This window comes from Balaenoptera borealis (assembly GCF_965194805.1).
Source record: "Balaenoptera borealis genome assembly, chromosome: 11".
NCBI classification, from domain to species: domain Eukaryota; kingdom Metazoa; phylum Chordata; class Mammalia; order Artiodactyla; family Balaenopteridae; genus Balaenoptera; species Balaenoptera borealis.
In genome coordinates, this window is record NC_138868.1 from 816037 (window position 1) to 840983 (window position 24947).

At 62.6% G+C, this 24947-nt stretch overlaps 1 protein-coding gene across 1 annotated transcript in view; it reads left to right on the forward strand.

Moving 5' to 3' along the window:
* Nucleotides 1-877: 877 nt before the first annotated feature.
* The window catches only part of MUC5AC (mucin 5AC, oligomeric mucus/gel-forming), a gene marked incomplete at its 3' end in the record, with an annotated part of 30690 nt that continues 6620 nt past the window's right edge, over nucleotides 878-24947 (forward strand). Inside the window, exons 1-31 of the mRNA XM_082342194.1 lie at nucleotides 878-1232; nucleotides 2859-2933; nucleotides 3916-3975; nucleotides 4151-4412; nucleotides 4733-4847; nucleotides 5215-5305; nucleotides 6082-6191; nucleotides 6314-6527; nucleotides 6624-6749; nucleotides 6973-7090; nucleotides 7383-7521; nucleotides 7753-7863; nucleotides 8268-8337; nucleotides 8415-8552; nucleotides 8633-8797; nucleotides 9187-9281; nucleotides 9904-10030; nucleotides 10206-10461; nucleotides 10531-10583; nucleotides 10847-10947; nucleotides 11113-11264; nucleotides 11412-11550; nucleotides 11638-11751; nucleotides 11899-12078; nucleotides 12870-13109; nucleotides 13339-13495; nucleotides 13891-14019; nucleotides 14267-14429; nucleotides 14902-14945; nucleotides 15031-15219; nucleotides 15874-24750. Coding sequence (XP_082198320.1) covers nucleotides 1160-1232; nucleotides 2859-2933; nucleotides 3916-3975; nucleotides 4151-4412; nucleotides 4733-4847; nucleotides 5215-5305; nucleotides 6082-6191; nucleotides 6314-6527; nucleotides 6624-6749; nucleotides 6973-7090; nucleotides 7383-7521; nucleotides 7753-7863; nucleotides 8268-8337; nucleotides 8415-8552; nucleotides 8633-8797; nucleotides 9187-9281; nucleotides 9904-10030; nucleotides 10206-10461; nucleotides 10531-10583; nucleotides 10847-10947; nucleotides 11113-11264; nucleotides 11412-11550; nucleotides 11638-11751; nucleotides 11899-12078; nucleotides 12870-13109; nucleotides 13339-13495; nucleotides 13891-14019; nucleotides 14267-14429; nucleotides 14902-14945; nucleotides 15031-15219; nucleotides 15874-24750 — 12883 coding nt within the window. The 5' untranslated portion in view covers nucleotides 878-1159. The remainder of the gene's footprint in view (nucleotides 1233-2858; nucleotides 2934-3915; nucleotides 3976-4150; nucleotides 4413-4732; nucleotides 4848-5214; nucleotides 5306-6081; nucleotides 6192-6313; nucleotides 6528-6623; nucleotides 6750-6972; nucleotides 7091-7382; nucleotides 7522-7752; nucleotides 7864-8267; nucleotides 8338-8414; nucleotides 8553-8632; nucleotides 8798-9186; nucleotides 9282-9903; nucleotides 10031-10205; nucleotides 10462-10530; nucleotides 10584-10846; nucleotides 10948-11112; nucleotides 11265-11411; nucleotides 11551-11637; nucleotides 11752-11898; nucleotides 12079-12869; nucleotides 13110-13338; nucleotides 13496-13890; nucleotides 14020-14266; nucleotides 14430-14901; nucleotides 14946-15030; nucleotides 15220-15873; nucleotides 24751-24947) is intronic.

A 24947-nucleotide genomic window follows, 5' to 3' on the forward strand; every position in this document is an offset into this window, starting at 1 on the left:
ACTCACTCACTCATTCATTCACTCACTTGTTCATTCACTCAATCATTCATTCACTCATTCATTCACTCACTCTCTTACACTCTCACTCCTTCACTCACTCACCCCTGTGTCCCTCCCCCACTCTCCTGTTATGTGTGAGGCATTCTTTCTACCAGGTACCAGGGCCAATTTGGGGCATGAGGAGGGGATGGCTCAGGGACCAAAAACAAGGTGACCAGAAGGAGCTTGGGACAGGCCCCAAGTGAGCCAGAAGCAAATGCTCGGATCAGCTCCAGGGTGCCCCCTGCCCCCAGACCCCTCCCCAGCATGGGGGGGACCCAGCCCAGCCCCTCCCGCTCACCTTGCTGCCACTCCGCCCCACGTAGAGCTTCCTGGCTGGGCCCACCTGTGGCAGTGGAGCCGCCAGCCTTGGTGGGGGTGTGTGGACCCCTGCGGCGGAGGTCCAGCCGCAGCGCCTGGCTCCGTGATAGGCCCAGGGCTCGCACACCCACTGTCTGAGGCCGGGTGTCCATCACACCAGGGTGCTTTCTCAACCAGAGCCCCTCAGGGCCAAGACCACTGGGCCGGTTTCTGGGCTGGTTCAGTCGGCATCTCTGCAGCTCAGCGGACTCCGCCACCCCTGCCCCTCGAGGCCACAGGCCACTTGTGCCTGGAGCCGGCCTGGGGTCACCCGCCCAGCTGGAGCACGGCCAGGCTCTCAGGCAGTGCTGGTCGGGGGGCTGCACTGTGGGGCGGGGTCCTGTCACCGGGGGCGCCGCGCCCTGAGCCCTTCTCCAGTGAGGGTGGGGCTGGCCCCAGCAGCAGGGAAGATGCCAGTGGCCACTCCAGGTGCCAGGAACTCAGGGGTCCGGCTGCACGGGAGAGCGCCCAGGGAAGGTCCAGGGGCAGGGGCGTGGTGGAGGATGCCTGAGGCCAGGACTGGGGGACCCTCAGGAACCACGTCCCGCCTGGCAGACACACCCATCCCTGCCTGTCTTCAGCTGCCGGCCAGCCCATAGCCAGTGCCCACTGTTTACCTGGGTGAGGGGAACCACAGGCCCTGCCCCACCCTCCCACGTGAGGCCAGTGGGGCTGGAGCCAGCTCTGGGACTACAAAAGGCTCCTGCAGACTCAGAGCCCTCCTCAGAGGCTGCCCTGGGGACTTCTCCCCCCACACACCATGGGTGCCGGCCGGAGGAAGCTGGCCCTGCTCTGGGCCCTGGGCCTCACTCTGGCCTGTGCCCAGCACACAGGTAAGGCTCGTGCTGGCTTTCCCAGGCTGGCCCTGACCATGGCCTGGGGCCCCTGGGGCCCCCCCAAATCCTAGGGTGGCCCTGGCCCCCGGCGGGCAGCAGGCAGCTCTGAGGCCTCGTCCTGGGCTCTGGTCAAGCTGAGTGCATCCGTGAACGGCTCTTCCACCTCAGCGCCCGCTCCAGCGGCTTCCAGCTTGTGGGGTTGGGGAGGGGTTCTTGGGGGCTGCAGGGTCCATGTGGGGGTTAGGGGGTGGGAGCAGCCCAGCGTCTATGAGCCCCTGGCTGCAGGATCTCATCCACATGTGCGTCTCTGCTGCTCTCTGCCCTCTGCCCCCTGCCCAGCCTGGTCTGAGCAGACTCTCGAACTCCTGGGCCAGCCTGGCAGAGCTGCCCACCTGCCTGGGACACCCCCCCGGGCATCCCCGGTTCACCGGCTCACTTTCCCTGTCTGGTTCTCTATGGTGGGCTCAGTCCCGGCTGGAGGGTGTGATAAGGGAGGCTCACAGCCTCCGTGGTCCTCGGAGGCCCCTCCCCATCTGGGCTGCACCTCCCTCCTCTGCTTCCCAGGGGATAGCAGGGACCTGGATGGGTGAGGGGTGGCTCCCAGGCTCCCGGAACGGCGGCTTGGGGAACATGACATATTAGCCAAGGTCCCCACTGCCCCAGGCGGCTCGCACATCCCGGTCCCCAGTCTCCCGCTGCTGCCAGACGGTCCCAGAACTGGGAAGCTCTCCCTCGAGTACTCCGGGCAGGGCTGCCCCACTGGATGTTCCCTGGACACATGGCGAGCATGAGTCCAGGTTGTCCCGGGTGATCTGAGAAATGGGGCCAGAACACGAGTGAGTGAAGCTGTGCTCCCTGGGTCAGCCTCCCATCCAGAGGAGGGCTGGGCCTCCCCCTCCGGGTGGGGGGCTAGGCACCCTCCTGCCATGCCAGCTCTGTGCAGGATCATGGCAAGCCTGTGTCTGACGACATTCTGCACCTTTGGAACGGCCTCTGAGGACCCCAGAAATGACGTCCTTGGGGTGGCCTCCAGGCCGACACTGCCTGTCCCGGGCCCTGCCTGCCTGGCCTCCACGGCGCTGGGCCCTTACCTGTGCAGTGGCCCTGAGCACCCCATTTTGGGTGCAGCTCTGTCCCCACTCTTGGTCCCAGATCCCCAACAGGCTCTGAATTTTCCTCCAGAGCTCTGGTTGCCTTTGGACCAGCTGCAGCAGACCCGTGACTTTACTGTCTGCTCCCTCAGTAGATGGGATGCCCCCGGACAGGGGCTGCCTGCCTGGCCCTTACGTCCTGAGCAGGGGACCAGCGGCTGGGCCCTGGTGGACACTCGGTGGGCATGAATGAACAGTGAACGAAGGAATGGCCCCTGGAGAGACCAGCCGGGGTCACCCCCACATGCTCATGGGGCCACCTGAGGGGGAGGTCAAGGGAGTGGCGGCCCAGCCGTGGGCCCGGGTGACCTCAGAGGCTCGGCAGCCGGGAAGAGATCCTCCCGGACAGTGCCCCCGTCCGCACAGAGAACCCCACCATCCGGACCTTCCATCCCTCCCTACGTGCATCCTCTGAGGGGACGTGTGGGTCCTTCGGCCGGCTCAGGCCCAGCGCCCTCTCCTCTTCCCAAAGGCCAGGCCCGGGACAGCGCTGCAGAGCTCGGCTATGAGTACCCGGACCTCCCTCCTGCCCCCCAGGGGCCTGGCGGTGAGTGGACCCCCCACCTGTCAGAGCCCCCGCCCCGCCCCAGCAGTCAAAGAGCCCTTGAGGGGCCATGGGCCACTCGCCTTGGGCCCTGCAGGCTGCTTGCCATCCCCATCCGGCGTGGCTGAGACAGGGTCACAGGCTCGCTGGGAGCTCACAGAATGTCCCTTTCTCCCTGGAGTTAACACCTGATACTCCAGTGGTGGCAGGGCGGGTGAGGGTCAGCCCCCAGCACGGCCAGACACCCCAGAGCAAGGGGAGGCTCGGGGACAGACCCAGCCACCTCAGTTTGCATGTCCCCAAAAGGGGCTCCCAGGGAGGCGCACCTGTGCCTGATGTCAGCACCCAAGGGATTGTCCGTAGCTGCTGATGCACTTGTTTTTTTTTTTTAATCGGGGTATAGTTTTACAATGTTGTGTTAGTTTCTACCGTACAGCAAAGCAAAGTAGAGTTCCCTGTGCTATCCAGCAGGTTCTCAGTTGTTACCTATTTTATACTTAGTAGTGTATATATGTTAATCCCAATCTCCCAATTCATCCCACCCCCCTTTCCCCGCTTGGTGTCCATACGTTTGTTCTCTACGTCTGTGTCTCTATTTCTGCCTTGCAAACCGGTTCATCTGTACCATTTTTCTAGATTCCACGAATATGCGTTAATATACGATATTTGTTTTTCTCTTTCTGACTTACTTCACTCTGCATGACAGTCTCCAGGTTTTGATTCAGGCATTTTTGAGATTCCGGGAGCAAGGAAGCCCCAGTGCAAACAGCATTCTGGGCCACGTGGTGTGAGAGCTGGGGCCCCTGGGGTGCTCTGCTCTCAGCCCACAGTGGTGCCCGCTGGCCTTGGTGTTCACACCGGCCGGGAGGCCATATACACGGCAGAACCCGGAGCCGGATCTGGAGTCCGCCAGATCCGAGCAGTCGCGGAGCCACCAAAGGGCGGTGGGGGTGAGGGCTGTGCGTCACCCGCCCTGTTTCCACAGGCAACTCCCTCCGCGGGGTGACCATCCACCCGCCTCTGAGGAGCAGCCCCCTGGTGCGAGGTGAGACCCTGAGAGGCCAGGCCGGGGGCTGTGTAGGCCGAGCTCTGCCTTGTCAGACCTGGTGGGGGGGCAGGGGGACCGCAGCTTCCCAGGTGGATAAGGGCCCAGGTTTTGGGACGTCCAGGTGTCCCAGACTCGGCGCCCTCGGAAAGGCCCTGCTCTGTTCGGCCCACAGCCCTGAACGCCGCGCACGGCGGGCGGGTGTGCAGCACGTGGGGCGACTTCCACTACAAGACCTTCGACGGCGACGTCTTCCGCTTCCCCGGGCTGTGCAACTACGTCTTCTCCGCGCACTGCGGTGCCGCCTACGAGGACTTCAACCTCCAGCTCCGCCGCGGCCCAGGCCCCAACGCCACCGCGCCCAGCAGGATCACCATGAAGCTTGACGGCATGGTTGTCGAGCTGACAAAGGGCTCCGTGCTGGTCAACGGCCGCCCGTGAGTCTAGGCCCCGGACGGCGAGGATGCTTCTGGGCCGTCGGGGGAGGGAAGTGCAGTTGTCCCAAGAGTGTGGCTGGGGGCGGTGCCCCCCAGGCCCCCATGCTCGGCCCCCTGCCTCGCCCAGGGGCTCAGGCTCTCACTCTGCCCCCGAAGCGGCCCCTTCCTCGTTCTTCTGATGCCAGAGCTCCAGGCTCTTGTGGGTGTGTTGACCTTGTCACACGTGTGACCGAAGGGACACTCCCTGCCTGAGGCCCAGGCCTATGCTGCCCGCCCCCTCGTGCCCTGTGACGCCTCAGCTGGGCCCTCTCTCCCCGCAGAGCTCAGCTGCCCTTCAGCCACTCCGGAGTCTTCATTGAGCAGAGCAGCAGCTACGTGAAGGTGGCGGCCAAGCTGGGCCTGGTCTTCATGTGGAACCAGGATGACAGCCTTCTGGTGAGGCGGGGGGCCGGGCTCGGGGGACCAGGCACATGCCTCCAGCCGGGCAGCCTCCCCAGGGAGGGAAGAAGGTGCTCTGGGCGAAGGAGGGTGGGAAAGCCAGACACCCCCGGCCCCACGGCAGTGAGGATGGGGGCCCAGATGCTAACGGGGCCCCAGGGTCCACACCCCTGATGGAGACCCTGCGTGTGGGGGTCGTTTCCTCCAGGACAGAACCCCTGCTCCGGGTCCCAACTGCGTGGAGCAAGTGGGGAGGGTCCTCTGTGAGGAGGCCCAGCTGCTCCAGCCTTGGGAACCTCGTCTGTCCTTCTGGTCCGGGGGTGTCCCTGGCACGGCTGGAGCCTGATGCGTCCTCTCGTTGCAGCTGGAGCTGGACGCCAAGTACGCCAACCAGACCTGCGGGCTCTGCGGAGACTTCAATGGCGTCCCCATCTTCAACGAGTTCTTCTCCCACAGTGAGCCCGGGGCGCGAGCCCCCCTCCCTGCCGCCTGCTCCATCTCTGTGCTCCCTGGAAGCCTGCCTTCCAGGGTCCCAAGTCAGAGGTCTCAGTCCTAACACACGTGCACGCACCCACACGTGCACGCAGACCCACACGCTCGAGGTCCAGCATGCACGCGCACCCACACCGCGCACACGTGCACAGACTCTGGCACGCCCCGGCACACAGACGCACGGCGTGCGCTCACGTGCACTCACCCCCACCCCCTCCCACCCAGCACACGCTCTCAGCGGGGCAGCCCCCACTGAGCCCTCCTGTTCTCAGTACCCGTCACACACCCTCCTCTGAAATCGAAGACCGGCCTCCATCCAGACCCTGTCTCTGCTTCTTGGTCCTTGAGACTTTGCCAAGCAGTGGCCTTTTATGTGACCCACACCTGCTGCAGTCCCGATCACAGGGTCCCCACTGTCAGGCCCCTGAAGCCCCACGCAGAGCCCATCCGTAAGGGACTCCCTCAGGGGAAGCCTGCCCGGGTGCCCAGCAGTGGCCGGCAGGGGCCCAGGCTCACTCTCCAGCCCTGGGCCAGCGGAGCGGCAGTTAGCGGACCTCAGCCCGCTGACCCGCAGCCCCGAATGCACGGGAGTTCCTCACTTCGTCTCCAGACTCCCCGAAAGTCCCGTGTAGCCGCCACTTAAACCGGCAGTGTGGAAGGGGAAGGCAGGCGTAGCCCGGTCGCCCCGAGCGAGGGGTGCTGGGAGCCTGAGAAGAGCCCGGTGTTGTGCTTCTGGCAGACATCAAGCTGACCCCCACCGAGTTTGGGAATCTGCAGAAGATGGACGGCCCCACGGAGCGGTGTCAGGACCCCGCCCCTGAGCCCCCCACGAACTGCTTGACCGGTTTTGTAAGTCCCAGAGTGAGCGGGGGTGGCGTCCTGCTCCCACGGCCCCGGGGACAAGTCGAGGAGGGGGCCGTGAGCCAGGGGATGTTCCAGAGCCTGGACTGAGTGCCCCGGCTTTGCCCCAGGGCATCTGCGAGGAGGTGTTGAGCAGCGAGCTCTTCTCGGACTGTGCCGCCCGGGTGGACACCAGCAGCTACCTGGAGGCCTGCCGGCAAGACCTCTGCCGCTGTGACCGGGCCAACCCCAGCAGCTGCCTCTGCCACACGCTCGCCGAGTACTCACGCCAGTGCTCCCACGCCGGGGGGCTGCCCCTGGACTGGCGGCGCCCCCAGCTCTGCCGTGAGTGCCCTGCGTGGCCCCGGCCCTGCCATGCGGTCCCTTCTCGGGCCGGAGGCAGGGGCAGGGCGTGACGTGGGCCCATCCCCCTCCCTGCAGCGCAGACGTGCCCCCTCAACATGCAGTACCGCGAGTGCGGGTCGCCCTGCGCGGACACCTGCTCCAACCCCGAGCACTCCCCGCTCTGTGAGGACCACTGCGTCGCCGGCTGCTTCTGCCCCGAGGGTGAGATGGAGCCCCACCCCCTCTGGCCCCCCAGAATCACCCAGAGGCACTGTGGGTGCTCAGGAAGGAAGGCCCCTCTGACGTGGCCCGAGGCGTCCCTGGGCCCCTGGGTCTGAGGAACCCTCTAGGGCAGGGCCACTGTGGGCAGAGGGCCTGTCCCCTCCACACACTCACATGGTAGACACAGTCCGGCACCTGCCACGTGTCTCGCCTGCCTCTGCAGGGACAGTGCTGGATGACATTGGCCATGCTGGCTGCATCCCGGTGCCCCAGTGCTCCTGTGTGTACAACGGGGCCACCTACACTCCAGGGACCGGCTACTCCACAGACTGCACCAACTGGTAGGACCCTGGGCCCCTGCCCTCCCTTCCCCCTGGAGATGCCCAGGGACGGCCCCTGCCCTCTGGTCTCCCTGGATGCACCCGGGCCGGCCCCTCTGGGGGTTGTGGCCCCGGGGCTGCTCGTCCCCTCCCACGCAGGTCCCCAGGCAGAGGCCAGTGGCTCTCTGGGCAGGCGCTGATGGGCTTCAGTCTATGAGGTGATGCAGGCAGGCCTGGGCAAGTCTACCTGCCATCTTGGGGGGGCGGGCTGCTCCCGGGGGCCGGCACCCACGTGGTCGCTCCCTGCTCTCAGCACCTGCTCTGGAGGCCGGTGGAGATGCCAGGAGGTGCAGTGCCCGGGCACCTGCTCGGTGCTGGGCGGTGCCCACTTCTCCACGTTCGACGAGCGGCAGTACACGGTACATGGGGACTGCAGCTACGTGCTGGCCAAGGTACGTGGCCCCAGGGTCCCCCCGGACAGAGCGGCTTTCAGGCCGTGGGCCCACGTGTCCTTCCCCAGCCTGGGCTGCACGTAGGTGCTGCATTTGGGGCCACCTCGGGATCCCCAATGCCGAGTCCTCCAGGAAACCACCCCAGCTCTGGGCGGGCAGACAGGTGGTGGGGAGGGGAGGGTGAGGCAGGCTGGGGGCCGCTGAGCTTTGGGTGAGGACCTGTGTTTCTAGCCCTGTGACAGCAGCGCCTTCACCGTGCTGGCCGAGCTGCGCAGGTGTGGGCTGACCGACAGCGAGACCTGCCTGAAGAGCCTGACGCTGATCCTGGGCGGGGGGCACATGGTGAGTGCAGACCCTGGGGCTGGGGGTGTCCTTCACGGCAAGTGACCTCTGCCCGAGCCCTTGATCCCACATGGGCAGCAGGTGGCCCAGGCACAGCCCGAGGACCCTCCCACTGACTCCCTGCTTCCACCTCTTGTGGCTCTTTTGAGTGACCGTCCCCAAAGGGAACAGCTCAGGGACTGGCATGGGGCCTCCACACCTCCCCCATGAGGCCAGGAAGCTTCTCTGCTGAAGTTGACTTTTTTACTTTAGTAAATCTCTTTGGTTTTCATGTCGCCAAAAAAAGGTCCGGTCCTCGCGGAAAGCTTAGCAGAGCAGGCTGAGCCTGGGGGATGGGGGGCCAGGTCAACAGCCCTCCTCTGCCCTGGGGAGGCCATCGTGAGCCCTGTCATGTGCTTCTCCAGGTCTTCGTGGTAAAGGCCAGCGGGGAGGTGTTTGTGAACCAGATCTACACCCAGCTGCCCCTCTCGGCAGGTGAGGGCGCCTGCCCTGCCCCACCCCGACAGCCCCGCCCCTTGCGCCCACTGAGACCTGGTCCCCTGTGTCTGCAGCCAACGTCACGCTCTTCAGACCCTCCACCTTCTTCATCATCGCCCAGACCCAGCTGGGCCTGCAGCTGGACGTCCAGCTGGTGCCCGTCATGCAGGTGTTCGTGAGGCTGGCGCCCCAGCTCCGGGGGCAGACCTGCGGTAAGAGGGTCACCACCCAGCAACCGAGCCCACCCTCCGCAGCCCAGCACACAGGGGCCTCACGCCACCCCCGCCCCCAGGCCTGTGCGGGAACTTCAACCAGAACCAGGCCGACGACTTCCGGACCATCAGTGGTGTGGTGGAGGGCACGGCCGCCGCCTTCGCCAACACCTGGAAGACCCAGGCCGCCTGCCCCAACGTCAAGAACGGCTTCGAGGACCCCTGCTCCTTCAGCGTGGAGAACGGTATGTGTGTCCAGCGGCCTTGTGGGCCAACCTGGTGCCAGGGCTCCTGGGCCAGAGGTCTGAGCATGGGCTCCTTGGGGGCCCGGCCTGAAGGGCGAGTCAGGTGGTAGGTAAACAGGCAGAGTCAACATGCGTTGTTCTGGCCGGGTGAGCCCCGGGAGGAGAGGATCAGGGTGCTGGGGGGAGTGGAGGCCCACCCTCCTTGCCTCCTCTCCTGGGGGGACCAGGCTGGGGGGCGCCCGGGAAGTAGCCGAGGTCTGCTCACACCTGGCACTCCTTTATACGGAGCATCAGGAATTCCGGCTAAAAGGAAAGCTGCTCACCTCCATGTAGCTCCCGCCTGACATGACTGTCCAGCCTCGCCGACCGCCCCCCTCCTCTGTCCACAGAGAAGTACGCTCAGCGCTGGTGCTCGCGGCTGACAGACCCCCACGGCCCCTTCGCCCGGTGTCACGCTGCTGTGAACCCCAGCGCCTACTACTCGGTAATGCCACCCACCTGCCTCTACCCTTGGACCACTCGGCCACCCTCAGGGTCCCAAGGGCCGTGGCAGCAGCGTCTGGGCCCAGCCGGTCTCTCAACCTCCAGTTTCTCCCACCCCCATTCACTCACTCATTCACTCACTCACTCATTCATTCATCCACTCACTCATTCATTCATCCACTCACTCATTCATTCGTCCACTCATTCTTCACTCACTCATTCATTCACGCGTTTATTCATTCACTCATTCATCCACTCACTCATTCATCCATCACTCACTCACTCACTCACACACCTACTGCGGTTCTGAGCCCGTCCTGTCCTCCTGCTCCATGCTAGGCACAGGGGCTACACCCAGGGAGTGAGTAGCCCGCTGGCCCCGGGGTGCAGATGAGAAACTGGTGTCTAAGGCTGACTACACAGGGCTGGACTGCTGGGTCACAGAGATGAGGGGCTGTGGTCCTTGCAGCCCAGGGGTGTGACTGCAAGATGCTCTGTGCACGTTAGTGGGACCCCCGTGAGGCTCGGGGAGGGGTCCTGGTGAGGCAGGGGCTCCGGCAGCAGTGGGGGGGGAAGCTCACCGTGTGTGGCCTGGTGTCCCTGACGTCCCGATGCCCCCCCAGAACTGCATGTTCGACACGTGCAGCTGCGAGAAGAGTGAGGACTGCATGTGCGCGGCCCTGTCCTCCTACGTGCGGGCCTGCGCCGCCCGGGGCGTGCTGCTCGGCGGCTGGCGGGACGGCGTGTGCAGTGAGTGTCCCAGGGTGGATGGCCCATGGCCCCCGTCCCCCAACCAGGCTCAGAGGCCAAGGAGCGCCCAGGCCAGTATCCCGGGACCCCATCAAGGACGAAGGGCCTGGCGGGAACAGGGAAGCCAGGGGGGCCGGCCCTGTCCTGAGTGCTGCCCCCTCCTGGCATCCTGCAGCAAAGCCCATGACCACCTGCCCCAAGTCGCTGACCTACCTCTACAACATCAGCACCTGTCAGCCCACCTGCCGGGCCCGGAGTGACGCGGACGTCACCTGCAGCGTCAGCTTCGTTCCCGTGGACGGCTGCACCTGCCCTGACGGCACCTTCCTGGATGATATGGGCAAGTGTGTGCCAGCCACCAGCTGCCCCTGCTACCGTGGGGGCTCCGTGGTCCCCGATGGGGAGTCGACGCACGAGCAGGGGGTCATCTGGTAAGAGCCCCTGCTGAGTGGGTGGGGTGGGCGAGGCTGGGGGGCTCTCTGACCACTCTCTCCTTGCAGCACCTGCACCCAGGGCACACTGACTTGCATCGGAGGTCACGCCCCAGCTCCAGGTGAGCCCGGAGTGGGGGAGGGGGAGGGAGGGGGCCCTCGGTTATCTCTGCATAAAGTTACCTAAGTACCGGGTTAAATGCCCACAAGTCAGCGAGGCTGGTGGGTGTCAATCAGCGTCTCTGGGCTCGGCAGTGTGGGCACCCTGCCCACGCACTCACACACTCACCCCGGGGCGGCTAAACTCTGCCGTCGGGAAACAACGTCCCTCAAGCCAGCTTGGCAGGTGGTGTCAGGGTCCCCTGAATGGCCCCTCCCTCCCCAGTCTGTACCCCACCAATGGTCTACTTCGACTGCCGCAATACCACGCCTGGGGCCGCTGGGGCCGGCTGTCAGAAGAGCTGCCACACCCTGGACATGGACTGTGTGAGTGTCCCCAGCGACCCCCCTCCCCTCATGGGCACCTGTGGAGAAGCCCACTCGCTGGCCCCGGGGGACCCTTGCCCGCAGGCTGCTGGTCCTCTATCCCTGTGGCCCCGCTGCAGGCCCTGGGGGTCAACTAAGCTGTGTCTGCTCCCCCCCCCTCCACAGTACAGCTCCCAATGTGTGCCGGGCTGTGTGTGTCCCCACGGGCTGGTGGCCAATGGCGACGGCGGCTGCATCCCTGTGTCCGACTGCCCTTGTGTGCACAACGAGGCCAGCTACCAGCCGGGCCAGATCATCCGGGTGGGCTGCAACACCTGGTACGGGGAGGGGCTCGGACCCCATCTGGGGGAGGGTTCCCTGCAGCGGGAGGTACAGCCCAGCCGGCAAGTCCTGCCCCCACCCAGGCAGGCAGCTGGCCCGCTAGGAGGGAGGCTTGGGCCTGATGCCTGCCGCCCCTGCCCCAGCACCTGTAAGAGCAGGATGTGGCAGTGCACAGACCAGCCCTGCCCGGCCACCTGCGCGGTGTACGGCGACGGCCACTACCTCACCTTCGACGGGCAGCGCTACAGCTTCAGCGGAGACTGCGAGTACACGCTGCTTCAGGTATGTGGCTGCCGAGCTCTCCCGCCGCCCCGCAGGCCGGCTGTGCTGCCCCGGGGCGCACGCTCAGTCCCACCCCGGCCTCCCCAGGACCACTGCGGGGGGAACGGCAGCGCCCAGGACGGCTTCCGCGTCATCACCGAGAACGTCCCCTGCGGCACCACCGGGACCACCTGCTCCAAGGCCATCAAGATCTTCCTGGGGGTGAGCAGTGGCGGGGGGCTTGGCGGGGAGCCCCCAGGAAGGCCGCGCTCCCATGGCCGAGCCGGGACAGGGGCCGCAGGGCCATGGACCCGTTCGACAGGTAGGCGGGGTCCTCACCCAGACACTCACTGGCCCTGCCCCACGCAGAGCTACGAGCTGAAGCTGAGTGACGGGAACGTGGAGGTGATCGAGAAGGAACGGGGGCAGCTGCCACCCTTCTCCATCCGCCAGATGGGCATCTACCTGGTGGTAGACACGGATGTCAGCCTGGTGTTGCTGTGGGACAAGGGGACCAGCATCTTCCTCAGACTCAGCCCCGAGTTCAAGGTGAGGCCCTGCCCAGGAAGGACGCCGCCCTCACCCCAGACCAAGGGCCGGCCAGAGACGGGGGTGCGGGTGGGGGAGGGACAGAGAGACAGAGAGAGATTGAGAGACACAGAGACAGCGTGAGAGACACAGAGAGAGACAGAAAAACAGAGAGACACAGAGAGATATAGAGAGACAGAGAGACAGACAGAGAGAAACAGTGAGGCAGAGAGATAGAGAGGAGGTGACAGTAGGAGACCCACGGCTGTGTCCGGGTCCTGCAGCTGCTGGAAGAAATGATCCCTAACTGGTGGCCCTTCTCTCACAGTCTGGACACTAAGTCCAACCAGATGCCCCAGGGCCACATTCCCTCCAGAGGCTCGAGGGGAGGATCCTTCCCGCCTCCTCCAGCTTCCATGGCCCCAGGCGCCCTATCATCCCAACCTCTGCCTACAACGTCCCTTTACTGTCTTCACTCTGTGTGTGTCCCTCGTCCTGTAAGGACACCGGCCACTGGATCAGCCACCCACCCCCCAGTCCAGGATGCCCTCATCCTAACTTGATTGCATCCGCAGAGACCCTACTTCCACTTTGGGCCACACCCGTGGGTCCCGGGTCAGGCCCTGAGCCTGTCTTTGGGGGACACTCCATAGCCACTAGGCTGCTTCTCCTGTGCCCTCCCCTCCTGGAGACTTCAGAGCCCAGTGGGGCTCTTCCTGAGGGCCCCGGAGTGGGGGGGAGCGAGTGAGGTCGCAGGGCCCCTCCTGCGCTTGCCCTGAGCCTGTGCCGTCTCTGCGTCTGTCCGTCCGCAGGGGAGGGTCTGCGGGCTGTGCGGGAACTTTGACGACAACGCCCTCAACGACTTCACCACACGGAGCCAGTCCGTGGTGGGCGACGCGCTGGAGTTCGGCAACAGCTGGAAATTCTCCCCGTCCTGCCCAGATGCCCAGGCCCCCAAGGACCCCTGCGCCGCCAACCCGTACCGCAAGCCCTGGGCCCAGAAGCAGTGCAGCGTCATCAACAGCGCCACCTTCAGCGCCTGCCACGCCCACGTACGTGGGATGTTCCTCCAGGCGCCTGGGGAAGAAGGGACAGAAATGGGAGCAGTGGCTCTTTGCCACCCTCTAGGGCCAGCTGTGGCCATGAGGGCCCGTCTGGCCGGCCTCGTGGGACAACGAGCTCCAGGGGAAACCGGCCCAGGCCGACACCAAGCTGCATTGATTCCCCGGAGCCCACAGGGATGGCGGGTCCCCCGGTGTCTGAAGCCTCTCTCTCCCGTAGGTGGAGTCGGCCAGGTACTACGAGGCCTGCGTGAGCGACGCATGTGCCTGCGACTCGGGGGGTGACTGCGAGTGTTTCTGCACGGCCGTGGCCGCCTACGCCCAGGCCTGTCACGAAGCGGGCGTGTGCGTGTCCTGGCGGACCCCGGACGTCTGCCGTGAGTGCCCACGGATGTGTCCGTCAGGGTGGGGCGGAGACACAGGGAGTGACAAGAGTGGTATTGAATGTGCGAGGGGAGGAAGGGCTTGAAGGGAATCAGCAGAGCACCCCCCCCCTCCATGGAGACTGGCTGCCGTGGGTGGGCGCCCCTGACAACCAGCCCGCCACCCTCCCCACTGCCCCCTCTTGTCCCTGGGCGTCCTAGGCCCATGTCCTCTGAGGCCGCGCCCGGGAGGCACAGAGGAGGGAATGTGTCTTCAGAACAGCTCACAGGACTTGGTCAAGGATCGGGGTACAGGGGAGCCCCCCGGGGCTGTCCTTGCAAGGGCGGCACTCCACCCGGGGCCCCCTGGGCCGAGCGCCCGGCCCTGAGCCCGCCCCCGTTGTCCGCAGCCCTCTTCTGTGACTACTACAACCCCCAGGGCCACTGCGAGTGGCACTACCAGCCCTGCGGGGCCCCCTTCCTGAGGACCTGCCGGAACCCCCGCGGCCAGTACCTGCACGACGCCCGCGGCCTGGAAGGTGCACTGCTGCCCTGCTGGTCTGGGTGGGGCCGTGCTGGGGAGCTGGTGGTTGGGGCTGAGGTTTGTCCTGGGGATCCTGGGACCCTTGGCCAGGCTGGGCTCCTCCTGACCCTCGTGGTGCCTTTGTGGCCATAGCCTCAAGCTCCCCACGGCGTGATGGGGTCCAGGGCTGGGGACTGAGTCGAGGCGGGGGTGAGGCAGTGGGCAGTTGGTGTGGCTGGGACTCAGGCCTCTCTGGTCCACAGGCTGCTACCCCAAGTGCCCATCAGAGGCCCCCATCTTCGATGAGGACCAGATGCGATGTGTAGCTTCATGCCCAACCCCGACCCCACCAACGCCCTGCCGTGTCCAGGGCAAGTCCTACCGGCCGGGCTCCACGGTGCCCTTGGAAAAGAACTGCCACGACTGGTGAGACGCTTGGCGGGAGCCGAGAAGACCCTGGAGCACGTTGGGGATTCGCCCAGCCCTCCGCCACTGGGGAAAGGCCCCACCCGGCCACCCCCAGCAGAGCCTCCCTCCTTCAGGGCCAGAGGGTCCCCCAGCCTGGGTTTCCTGCGGGGTCCGACAGGGAGCTTCCTTTATGCAGGATGAGGGTGGGGGGTCTGGGGGTGAAGGAAGAGGCCAGAGGGGAAGCTGAGCCGTGACACGGCCCAAGGACCTCTGGGAAGACACCCTGGAGAGGGAGTGGCCTTCAGAAGGTCCAGGAGGCTCAGTGGCTATGCGCGAACTGCCTTCTCCGGTCATTGATAGGAAGGGCTCCCTGAGAGGGTGTGACTTCTGGGGCTGAGGCATGGCCCCCAGGGACCCCAGTGGGGCTTCCCCTGCCTGCCTGCCCCTGGGTGAGTCTCCACCCCCAGACTCATCTCCCTTCTGTCGCCAGCGTTTGCACCGAGAGCGGCGTGCATTGCACCTACGACTCTGAGGGTGAGTGGTGGGCAGCCCTCCTTGTGCCCGGGGTCTCGGGTCCCCGCCTGCGCCCCGGCCCCCTAACCGCCTGTCCTCCCCACAGCCTGTGTCTGCACCTACGACGGGAAGCGCTTCCGTCCCGGGGAAGTCATCTACCACACGACGGATGGCACGGGGGGCTGCATCTCCGCCCACTGTGGGGCTAACGGCACCATCGAGAGGAGGGTCGAAGCCTGCAGCCCTACCCCCCGCACCCCCCAAACCACCTTCATCTTCTCTACAACCCCATTCGGTAAGGCAGACACGCGGGGTGCCGACCGGGTGGGGCCGTCCCCCCACCCCTGGCCCCAAGAAGCAGGAAGGAGCCAGGACGGGACAGAGGGCATGTCCCTGTGCCCACCGGCCCGCAGCCAGGAAGGGCCAGCCACCTTGAGGCTGGCAGGTCCCATGCCCCCAGTCATGCTCTCAGGGCTGAGGCGCCCAGCACGGGGCAGGGGCTGTGAGCAAAGGTATCCCAGGCTGGTCCCTGGCAAGAGGACCACGGGAAGCCCAGCTGGGGAGTCCCTGACTGGATCCACTGCTCTCCGATTGCCTTGCGTTGCCCCAGGGCCAGGCACCTCCGCATCCTCACCTCTTCTAAGGGCGCCTTAGGGCCTTATTAGAGCTTCCCCCAAGGGTGAAGAGCCCATGTAACTCTGGCTTTAGATTCCGGGGAGCAGGCTTCCCTTACACAAGCTTAATTCACCCCTTGACTCAGCTGCGGTGAGCTTTACCCCTGCCCGGTTTGGGCGTATCCCAGACGCTTGGCAGCTGCCCTCTCTCCCAAGTTCCCGTCATGGGCGGAGACAGACAGTCGGCTGACACTGACAGAGGGGGCAGGGGGGTGTCCTCAAGGAGCGTGGGGAGCCCTGGCCCCTGACGCTTGCCCTTTCTCTCCTGCCCTCAGTCATGAGCTCCACGCTTCCACCCAGCACACACCCCAGCCCCTCCGAAAGCACAGCACACACTCCGAGCTCGGCCCCGGCCACCACCCCGGGCACATCCCCTGGACCAACTCCTCCCACAGCCTCCTCCCCGCCCTCGTCCCGGCCGCACTGTGGGGAGGAGTGCCAGTGGTCGCCGTGGCTGGATGTCAGCCGTCCGGGATGGGGCATAGACAGCGGTGACTTCGACACGCTGGAGAACCTCCGTGCCTACGGGTACCGGGTTTGCCGAGCGCCGAGGGCGGTGGAGTGCCGAGCCGAGGGTGCCCCCGAGGTGCCGCTGGAAGTCCTGGGGCAGCACGTGGAGTGCAGCCCGACGGTGGGGCTGACCTGCTACAACAGGGACCAGGCCTCTGGGCGCTGTGACAACTACCAGATCAGGATCCTGTGCTGCTCCCCCCGGGCCTGCGCCACTAGCAGTACAGAGACCACCCCTCCTGCAACCTTCAGCACGACTGAAACTGGGCCCACGCCAGGAACCAGCAGGGTTGCATCTGTGCCGACAGGGAGCACAGGTTCCTCAGCCCCTGTCACCACACCTGGCCCAACCACTGCCTCTACGACTAGCAAAACACCTGGCCCAGGTACCTCTACACCTGCCCCAGGTACCTCAACAACTGGGAAAACAACCCTCTCGACTCCCAGCCGAGCGCCAGTTTCAACAACAGTTACAACCACAACCTCTGTGTCAACCACAACCCCAGGGACCTCGAAGGGAACGTCATCTGAGCCAACCCAGGTCACCTGTTTACAAGAATCATGCACCTGGACCAAGTGGATTGACGGCAGCTACCCAGGGGCAGGGAGGAACAGTGGAGATTTTGACAGTTTTCAGAATCTGAGATCCAAAGGTTATAAATTCTGTGCAAAGCCCAAGAACGTGGAATGCCGGGCAGAGGTCTTTCCCAACACCCCACTGCAGGCACTGGGGCAGAACCTGATCTGTGACAAAAATGTGGGGCTGATTTGCTGGAACAAAGACCAGCTGCCCCCCATCTGCTACAACTACCAAATCCGGATCCTGTGCTGTGAGGTGGTGGACGTTTGCAGAACAAAGACCACACCCCCTACCACACCTGGGCCCACACAGACGACCACAGGCGAAACCAGCACTGCCCGGGCCACTGCAACCTTCTCGTCTTCCACACAACACAGCACTGCCAGCTCGGCACACGTGCCCCCAAGAACGAGGGTCACAGCCAGAACAAATGAGCGGACCTCTCCAGGGACCACCTCCTGCCAGCCACAGTGCACGTGGACCAAGTGGTTCGATGTGGACTTCCCATTTCCTGGGCCCCACGGAGGAGACTTTGAAACCTACAGCAACATCGTCAGAAGAGGAGAGAAGATCTGCCACCGACCCGAATACATCAGCGCCCTGGAGTGCCGAGCCGAGAACCACCCAGATGTCAGTATCCAGATGCTGGGGCAAGTGGTGCAGTGCAGCCCGGAAGTGGGCTTGGTGTGTCGGAACCGGGACCAGAAGGGCCAGTTCAGGATGTGCCTCAACTACGAGGTGCGCGTGCTGTGCTGTGAGCCCCAGGAAGGCTGCCCTGTCACACATGTCACAGTTCCCAGCACCTCAAGTGTGAGTGTCACCAGCCACACAAGGACCACCTCCCATGAGGCCACATCCAGTGCAACCACTGTGCAGACAACCAGCCCAACCGCAGTGCCTATAACCAGCACAGCCTCTGTGGAGACAACCAGCACAACCTCAGCTCCTACAACCAGCACCACTACTGTGGAGACAACCAGCCCAAGCACAGCCCCTACAATTAGCACCACCACTGTGGAGACAACCAGCAAAACCACAGGTCCTACAATTAGCACCACCACTGTGGAGACAACCAGCCAAACCACAGGTCCTACAATTAGCACCACCACTGTGGAGACAACCAGCACCACCACTGTGGAGACAACCGGCCCAACATCAGCTCCTACAACCAGCACCACCACTGTTGAGACAACCAGCCCAACCACAGCTCCTACAACCAGCACCACCACTGTGGAGACAACCAGCCCAACCACAGCTCCTACAACCAGCACCACCACCGTGGAGACAACCGGCCCAACATCAGCCCCTACAACCAGCACAACTTTTGTCCCTATACCTGAAACTACTCCCTCCCAACCCGGGACCACCTCCTGCCAGCCACAGTGCACGTGGACCAAGTGGTTCGATGCGGACTTCCCATCTCCTGGGCCCCAAGGAGGAGACTTTGAAACCTACAGCAACATCGTCAGAAGAGGAGAGAAGATCTGCCACCGACCCGAATACATCAACGCCCTGGAGTGCCGAGCCGAGAACCACCCAGATGTCAGCATCCAGACGCTGGGGCAAGTGGTGCAGTGCAGCCCGGAAGTGGGCTTGGTGTGTCGGAACCGGGACCAGAAGGGCCAGTTCAGGATATGCCTCAACTACGAGGTGCGTGTGCTGTGCTGTGAGCCCCAGGAAGGCTGCCCTGTCACACATGTCACAGTTCCCAGCACCTCAAGTGTGAGTGTCACCAGCCACACAAGGACCACCTCCCATGAGGCCACATCCAGTGCAACCACTGTGCAGACAACCAGCCCAACCGCAGTGCCTATAACCAGCACAGCCTCTGTGGAGACGACCAGCACAACCTCAGCTCCTACAACCAGCAGCACCACTGTTGAGACAACCAGCAAAACCTCAGCTCCTAGAACCAGCACCACCACTGTGGAGACAACTGTCCCAACCACAGCTCCTACAAGAAGTACCACCACTGTGGAGACAACCAGCCCAACCACAGCTCCTAGAACCAGCACCACCACTGTGGAGACAACCGGCCCAACATCAGCTCCTACAACCAGCACCACCACTGTTGAGACAGTCAGCACAACCACAGCTCCTACAACCAGCACCACCACTGTGGAGACAACCAGCCCAACCACAGCTCCTACAACCAGCACCACCACTGTGGAGACAACCGGCCCAACATCAGCTCCTACAACCAGCACAACTTTTGTCCCTATACCTGAAACTACTCCCTCCCAACCCGGGACCACCTCCTGCCAGCCACAGTGCACGTGGACCAAGTGGTTCGATGCGGACTTCCCATCTCCTGGGCCCCAAGGAGGAGACTTTGAAACCTACAGCAACATCGTCAGAAGAGGAGAGAAGATCTGCCACCGACCCGAATACATCAACGCCCTGGAGTGCCGAGCCGAGAACCACCCAGATGTCAGCATCCAGACGCTGGGGCAGGTGGTGCAGTGCAGCCCAGAAGTGGGCTTGGTGTGTCGGAACCGGGACCAGAAGGGCCAGTTCAGGATGTGCCTCAACTACGAGGTGCGCGTGCTGTGCTGTGAGCCCCAGGAAGGCTGCCCTGTCACACATGTCACAGTTCCCAGCACCTCAAGTGTGAGTGTCACCAGCCACACAAGGACCACCTCCCATGAGGCCACATCCAGTGCAACCACTGTGCAGACAACCAGCCCAACCGCAGTGCCTATAACCAGCACAGCCTCTGTGGAGACAACCAGCACAACCTCAGCTCCTCCAACTAGCACCACCACTGTTGAGACAGCCAGCACAACCTCAGCTCTTACAACCAGCACCACTAGTGTGGAGACAGCCAGCACAACCCCAGTTCCTACAATTATCACCACCACTGTGGAGACAACCAGCCCAACCACAGCTCCTACAACCAGCACAGCCTCTGTGGAGACAACCAGCCCAACCACAGCTCCTAGAACCAGCACCACCACTGTTGAGACAGCCAGCAAAACCTCAGCTCCTAGAACCAGCACCACCACTGTTGAGACAGCCAGCAAAACCTCAGCTCCTACAACCAGCACCACCACTGTGGAGACAACTGGCCCAACCACAGCTCCTAGAACCAGCACCACCACTGTGGAGACAACTGGCCCAACCACAGCTCCCAGAACCAGCACCACCACTGTTGAGACAACCAGCACAACCTCAGCTCCTACAACCAGCACAACATCTGTGGAGACAACCAGCTCAACCTCAGCTCCTACAACCAGCACAATCTCTGTGCAGACAACCAGCCCAAGCACAGCACTTACAATTAGCACCACCACTGTGGGGACAACCAGCCCAATCACAGCTCCTAAAACCAGCACCACCACTGTGGAGACAACAAGCCCAACTGCAGCTCCTAGAACCAGCACCACCACTGTTGAGACAGCCAGCACAACCTCAGCTCCTACAACCAGCACCACCACTGTGGAGACAACTGGCCCAACCACAGCTCCTAGAACCAGCACCACCACTCAGGAGACAACCAGTCCAACCACAGGTCCTACAATTAGCACCACCGCTGTGGAGACAACCAGCACCACCACTGTGGAGACAACTGGCCCAACCACAGCTCCTACAACCAGCACCACCACTGCTGAGACAGTCAGCACAACCACAGCTCCTACAACCAGCACCACTACTGTGGAGACAGCCAGCACAACCCCAGTTCCTACAATTAGCACCACCACTGTGGAGACAACCAGCCCAACCACAGCTCCTAGAACCAGCACCACCACTCAGGAGACAACCAGCCCAACCACAGGTCCTAAAATTAGCACCACCACTCTGGAGACAACCAGCCCAACCACAGCTCCTACAACCAGCACCACCACTGTTGAGACAGCCAGCACAACCTCAGCTCCTACAACCAGCACCACCACTGTGGAGACAACTGGCCCAACCACAGCTCCTACAACCAGCACCACCACTGCTGAGACAGTCAGCACAACCAAAGCTCCTACAACCAGCACCACCACTGTGGAGACAACCGGCCCAACATCAGCTCCTACAACCAGCACAACTTTTGTCCCTATACCTGAAACTACCCCCTCCCAACCTGGGACCACCTCCTGCCAGCCACAGTGCACGTGGACCAAGTGGTTCGATTTGGACTTCCCATCTCCTGGGCCCCACGGAGGAGACTTTGAAACCTACAGCAACATCGTCAGAAGAGGAGAGAAGATCTGCCACCGACCCGAATACATCAACGCCCTGGAGTGCCGAGCCGAGAACCACCCAGATGTCAGCATCCAGATGCTGGGGCAGGTGGTGCAGTGCAGCCCAGAAGTGGGCTTGGTGTGTCGGAACCGGGACCAGAAGGGCAAGTTCAGGATGTGCCTCAACTACGAGGTGCGCGTGCTGTGCTGTGAGCCCCAGGAAGGCTGCCCTGTCACACATGTCACAGTTCCCAGCACCTCAAGTGTGAGTGTCACCAGCCACACAAGGACCACCTCCCATGAGGCCACATCCAGTGCAACCACTGTGCAGACAACCAGCCCAACCGCAGTGCCTATTACCAGCACAGCCTCTGTGGAGACAACCAGCACAACCTCAGCTCCTCCAACTAGCACCACCACTGTTGAGACAGCCAGCACAACCTCAGCTCTTACAACCAGCACCACTAGTGTGGAGACAGCCAGCACAACCCCAGTTCCTACAATTATCACCACCACTGTGGAGACAACCAGCCCAACCACAGCTCCTAGAACCAGCACCACCACTGTGGAGACAACCGGCCCAACATCAGCTCCTACAACCAGCACCACCACTGTTGAGACAGCCAGCAAAACCTCAGCTCCTACAACCAGCACCACCACTGTGGAGACAACCAGCCCAACCACAGCTCCTAGAACCAGCACCACCACTGTGGAGACAACTGGCCCAACCACAGCTCCTACAAGAAGTACCACCATTGTGGAGACAACCAGCCCAACCACAGCTCCTAGAACCAGCACCACCACTGTTGAGACAACCAGCACGACCTCAGCTCCTACAACCAGCACCACCACTGTGGAGACAACTGGCCCAACCACAGCTCCTAGAACCAGCACCACCACTGTTGAGACAACCAGCACAACCTCAGCTCCTACAACCAGCACAACATCTGCGGAGACAACCAGCTCAACCTCAGCTCCTACAACCAGCACAACATCTGCGGAGACAACCAGCACAACCTCAGCTCCTTCAACCAGCACCACCACTGTGGAGACAGCCAGCAAAACCTCAGCTCCTACAACCAGCACCACCACTGTGGAGACAACCAGCCCAACCACAGCTCCTAGACCCAGCACCACCACTCAGGAGACAACCAGTCCAACCACAGGTCCTACAATTAGCACCACCGCTGTGGAGACAACCAGCACCACCACTGTGGAGACAACTGGCCCAACCACAGCTCCTACAACCAGCACCACCACTGCTGAGACAGTCAGCACAACCACAGCTCCTACAACCAGCACCACTACTGTGGAGACAGCCAGCACAACCCCAGTTCCTACAATTAGCACCACCACTGTGGAGACAACCAGCCCAACCACAGCTCCTAGAACCAGCACCACCACTCAGGAGACAACCAGTCCAACCACAGGTCCTAAAATTAGCACCACCACTCTGGAGACAACCAGCCCAACCACAGCTCCTACAACCAGCACCACCACTGTTGAGACAGCCAGCACAACCTCAGCTCCTACAACCAGCACCACCCCTGTGGAGACAACTGGCCCAACCACAGCTCCTACAACCAGCACCACCACTGCTGAGACAGTCAGCACAACCAAAGCTCCTACAACCAGCACCACCACTGTGGAGACAACCGGCCCAACATCAGCTCCTACAACCAGCACAACTTTTGTCCCTATACCTGAAACTACCCCCTCCCAACCTGGGACCACCTCCTGCCAGCCACAGTGCACGTGGACCAAGTGGTTCGATGTGGACTTCCCATCTCCTGGGCCCCAAGGAGGAGACTTTGAAACCTACAGCAACATCGTCAGAAGAGGAGAGAAGATCTGCCACCGACCCGAATACATCAACGCCCTGGAGTGCCGAGCCGAGAACCACCCAGATGTCAGCATCCAGATGCTGGGGCAGGTGGTGCAGTGCAGCCCAGAAGTGGGCTTGGTGTGTCGGAACCGGGACCAGAAGGGCAAGTTCAGGATGTGCCTCAACTACGAGGTGCGCGTGCTGTGCTGTGAGCCCCAGAAAGGCTGCCCTGTCACACATGTCACAGTTCCCAGCACCTCAAGTGTGAGTGTCACCAGCCACACAAGGACCACCTCCCATGAGGCCACATCCAGTGCAACCACTGTGCAGACAACCAGCCCAACCGCAGTGCCTATAACCAGCACAGCCTCTGTGGAGACAACCAGCACAACCTCAGCTCCTCCAACTAGCACCACCACTGTTGAGACAGCCAGCACAACCTCAGCTCTTACAACCAGCACCACTAGTGTGGAGACAGCCAGCACAACCCCAGTTCCTACAATTATCACCACCACTGTGGAGACAACCAGCCCAACCACAGCTCCTAGAACCAGCACCACCACTGTGGAGACAACCGGCCCAACATCAGCTCCTACAACCAGCACCACCACTGTTGAGACAGCCAGCAAAACCTCAGCTCCTACAACCAGCACCACCACTGTGGAGACAACCAGCCCAACCACAGCTCCTAGAACCAGCACCACCACTGTGGAGACAACTGGCCCAACCACAGCTCCTACAAGAAGTACCACCATTGTGGAGACAACCAGCCCAACCACAGCTCCTAGAACCAGCACCACCACTGTTGAGACAACCAGCACGACCTCAGCTCCTACAACCAGCACCACCACTGTGGAGACAACTGGCCCAACCACAGCTCCTAGAACCAGCACCACCACTGTTGAGACAACCAGCACAACCTCAGCTCCTACAACCAGCACAACATCTGCAGAGACAACCAGCTCAACCTCAGCTCCTACAACCAGCACAACATCTGCGGAGACAACCAGCACAACCTCAGCTCCTTCAACCAGCACCACCACTGTGGAGACAGCCAGCAAAACCTCAGCTCCTACAACCAGCACCACCACTGTGGAGACAACCGGCCCAACCACAGCTCCTAGACCCAGCACCACCACTCAGGAGACAACCAGTCCAACCACAGGTCCTACAATTAGCACCACCGCTGTGGAGACAACCAGCACCACCACTGTGGAGACAACTGGCCCAACCACAGCTCCTACAACCAGCACCACCACTGCTGAGACAGTCAGCACAACCACAGCTCCTACAACCAGCACCACTACTGTGGAGACAGCCAGCACAACCCCAGTTCCTACAATTAGCACCACCACTGTGGAGACAACCAGCCCAACCACAGCTCCTAGAACCAGCACCACCACTCAGGAGACAACCAGCCCAACCACAGGTCCTACAATTAGCACCACCACTGTGGAGACAACCAGCCCAACCACAGCTCCTCCAACCAGTACCATCACTGTGGAGACACCCAGCCCAACCACAGGTCCTACATCCAGCACAACTTTTGTCCCTATACCTGAAACTACCCCCTCCCAACCTGGGACCACCTCCTGCCAGCCACAGTGCACGTGGACCAAGTGGTTCGATGTGGACTTCCCATCTCCTGGGCCCCACGGAGGAGACTTTGAAACCTACAGCAACATCGTCAGAAGAGGAGAGAAGATCTGCCACCGACCCGAATACATCAACGCCCTGCAGTGCCGAGCCGAGAACCACCCAGATGTCAGCATCCAGACGCTGGGGCAGGTGGTGCAGTGCAGCCCGGAAGTGGGCTTGGTGTGTCGGAACCAGGACCAGAAGGGCAAGTTCAGGATGTGCCTCAACTACGAGGTGCGCGTGCTGTGCTGTGAGCCCCAGAAAGGCTGCCTTGTCAACTCTGTGACTCCCTTTGTGACTTCAAGTCCCCAGTCCTCACTCTCTCCCGAGTCCACCACCTTCACGGTTTCCCTGGTGACCTCCCCCAGCTCCGCAGCGCCCTCCACCTCCACGTGCTACTGCAGTGTGGCCCACGGGTTCTACTCCGCAGGTATGTGTACTCTACCTGGGTGTGTGGTGTGTGCTGACCCTGGTCACTGTTGTCCTGTTCACAAAACTACAGTGGTAAGGAGAGGGAGGGTCTTGTCTTTGCGAAAGGGCTAGGTCTTGTGTATCGGAAGGCAGTAAGCCGTCTCTGAGGACATGCCATCTACATCTGGGCAGGAAGGCCACCTGCCAGACTGGCAC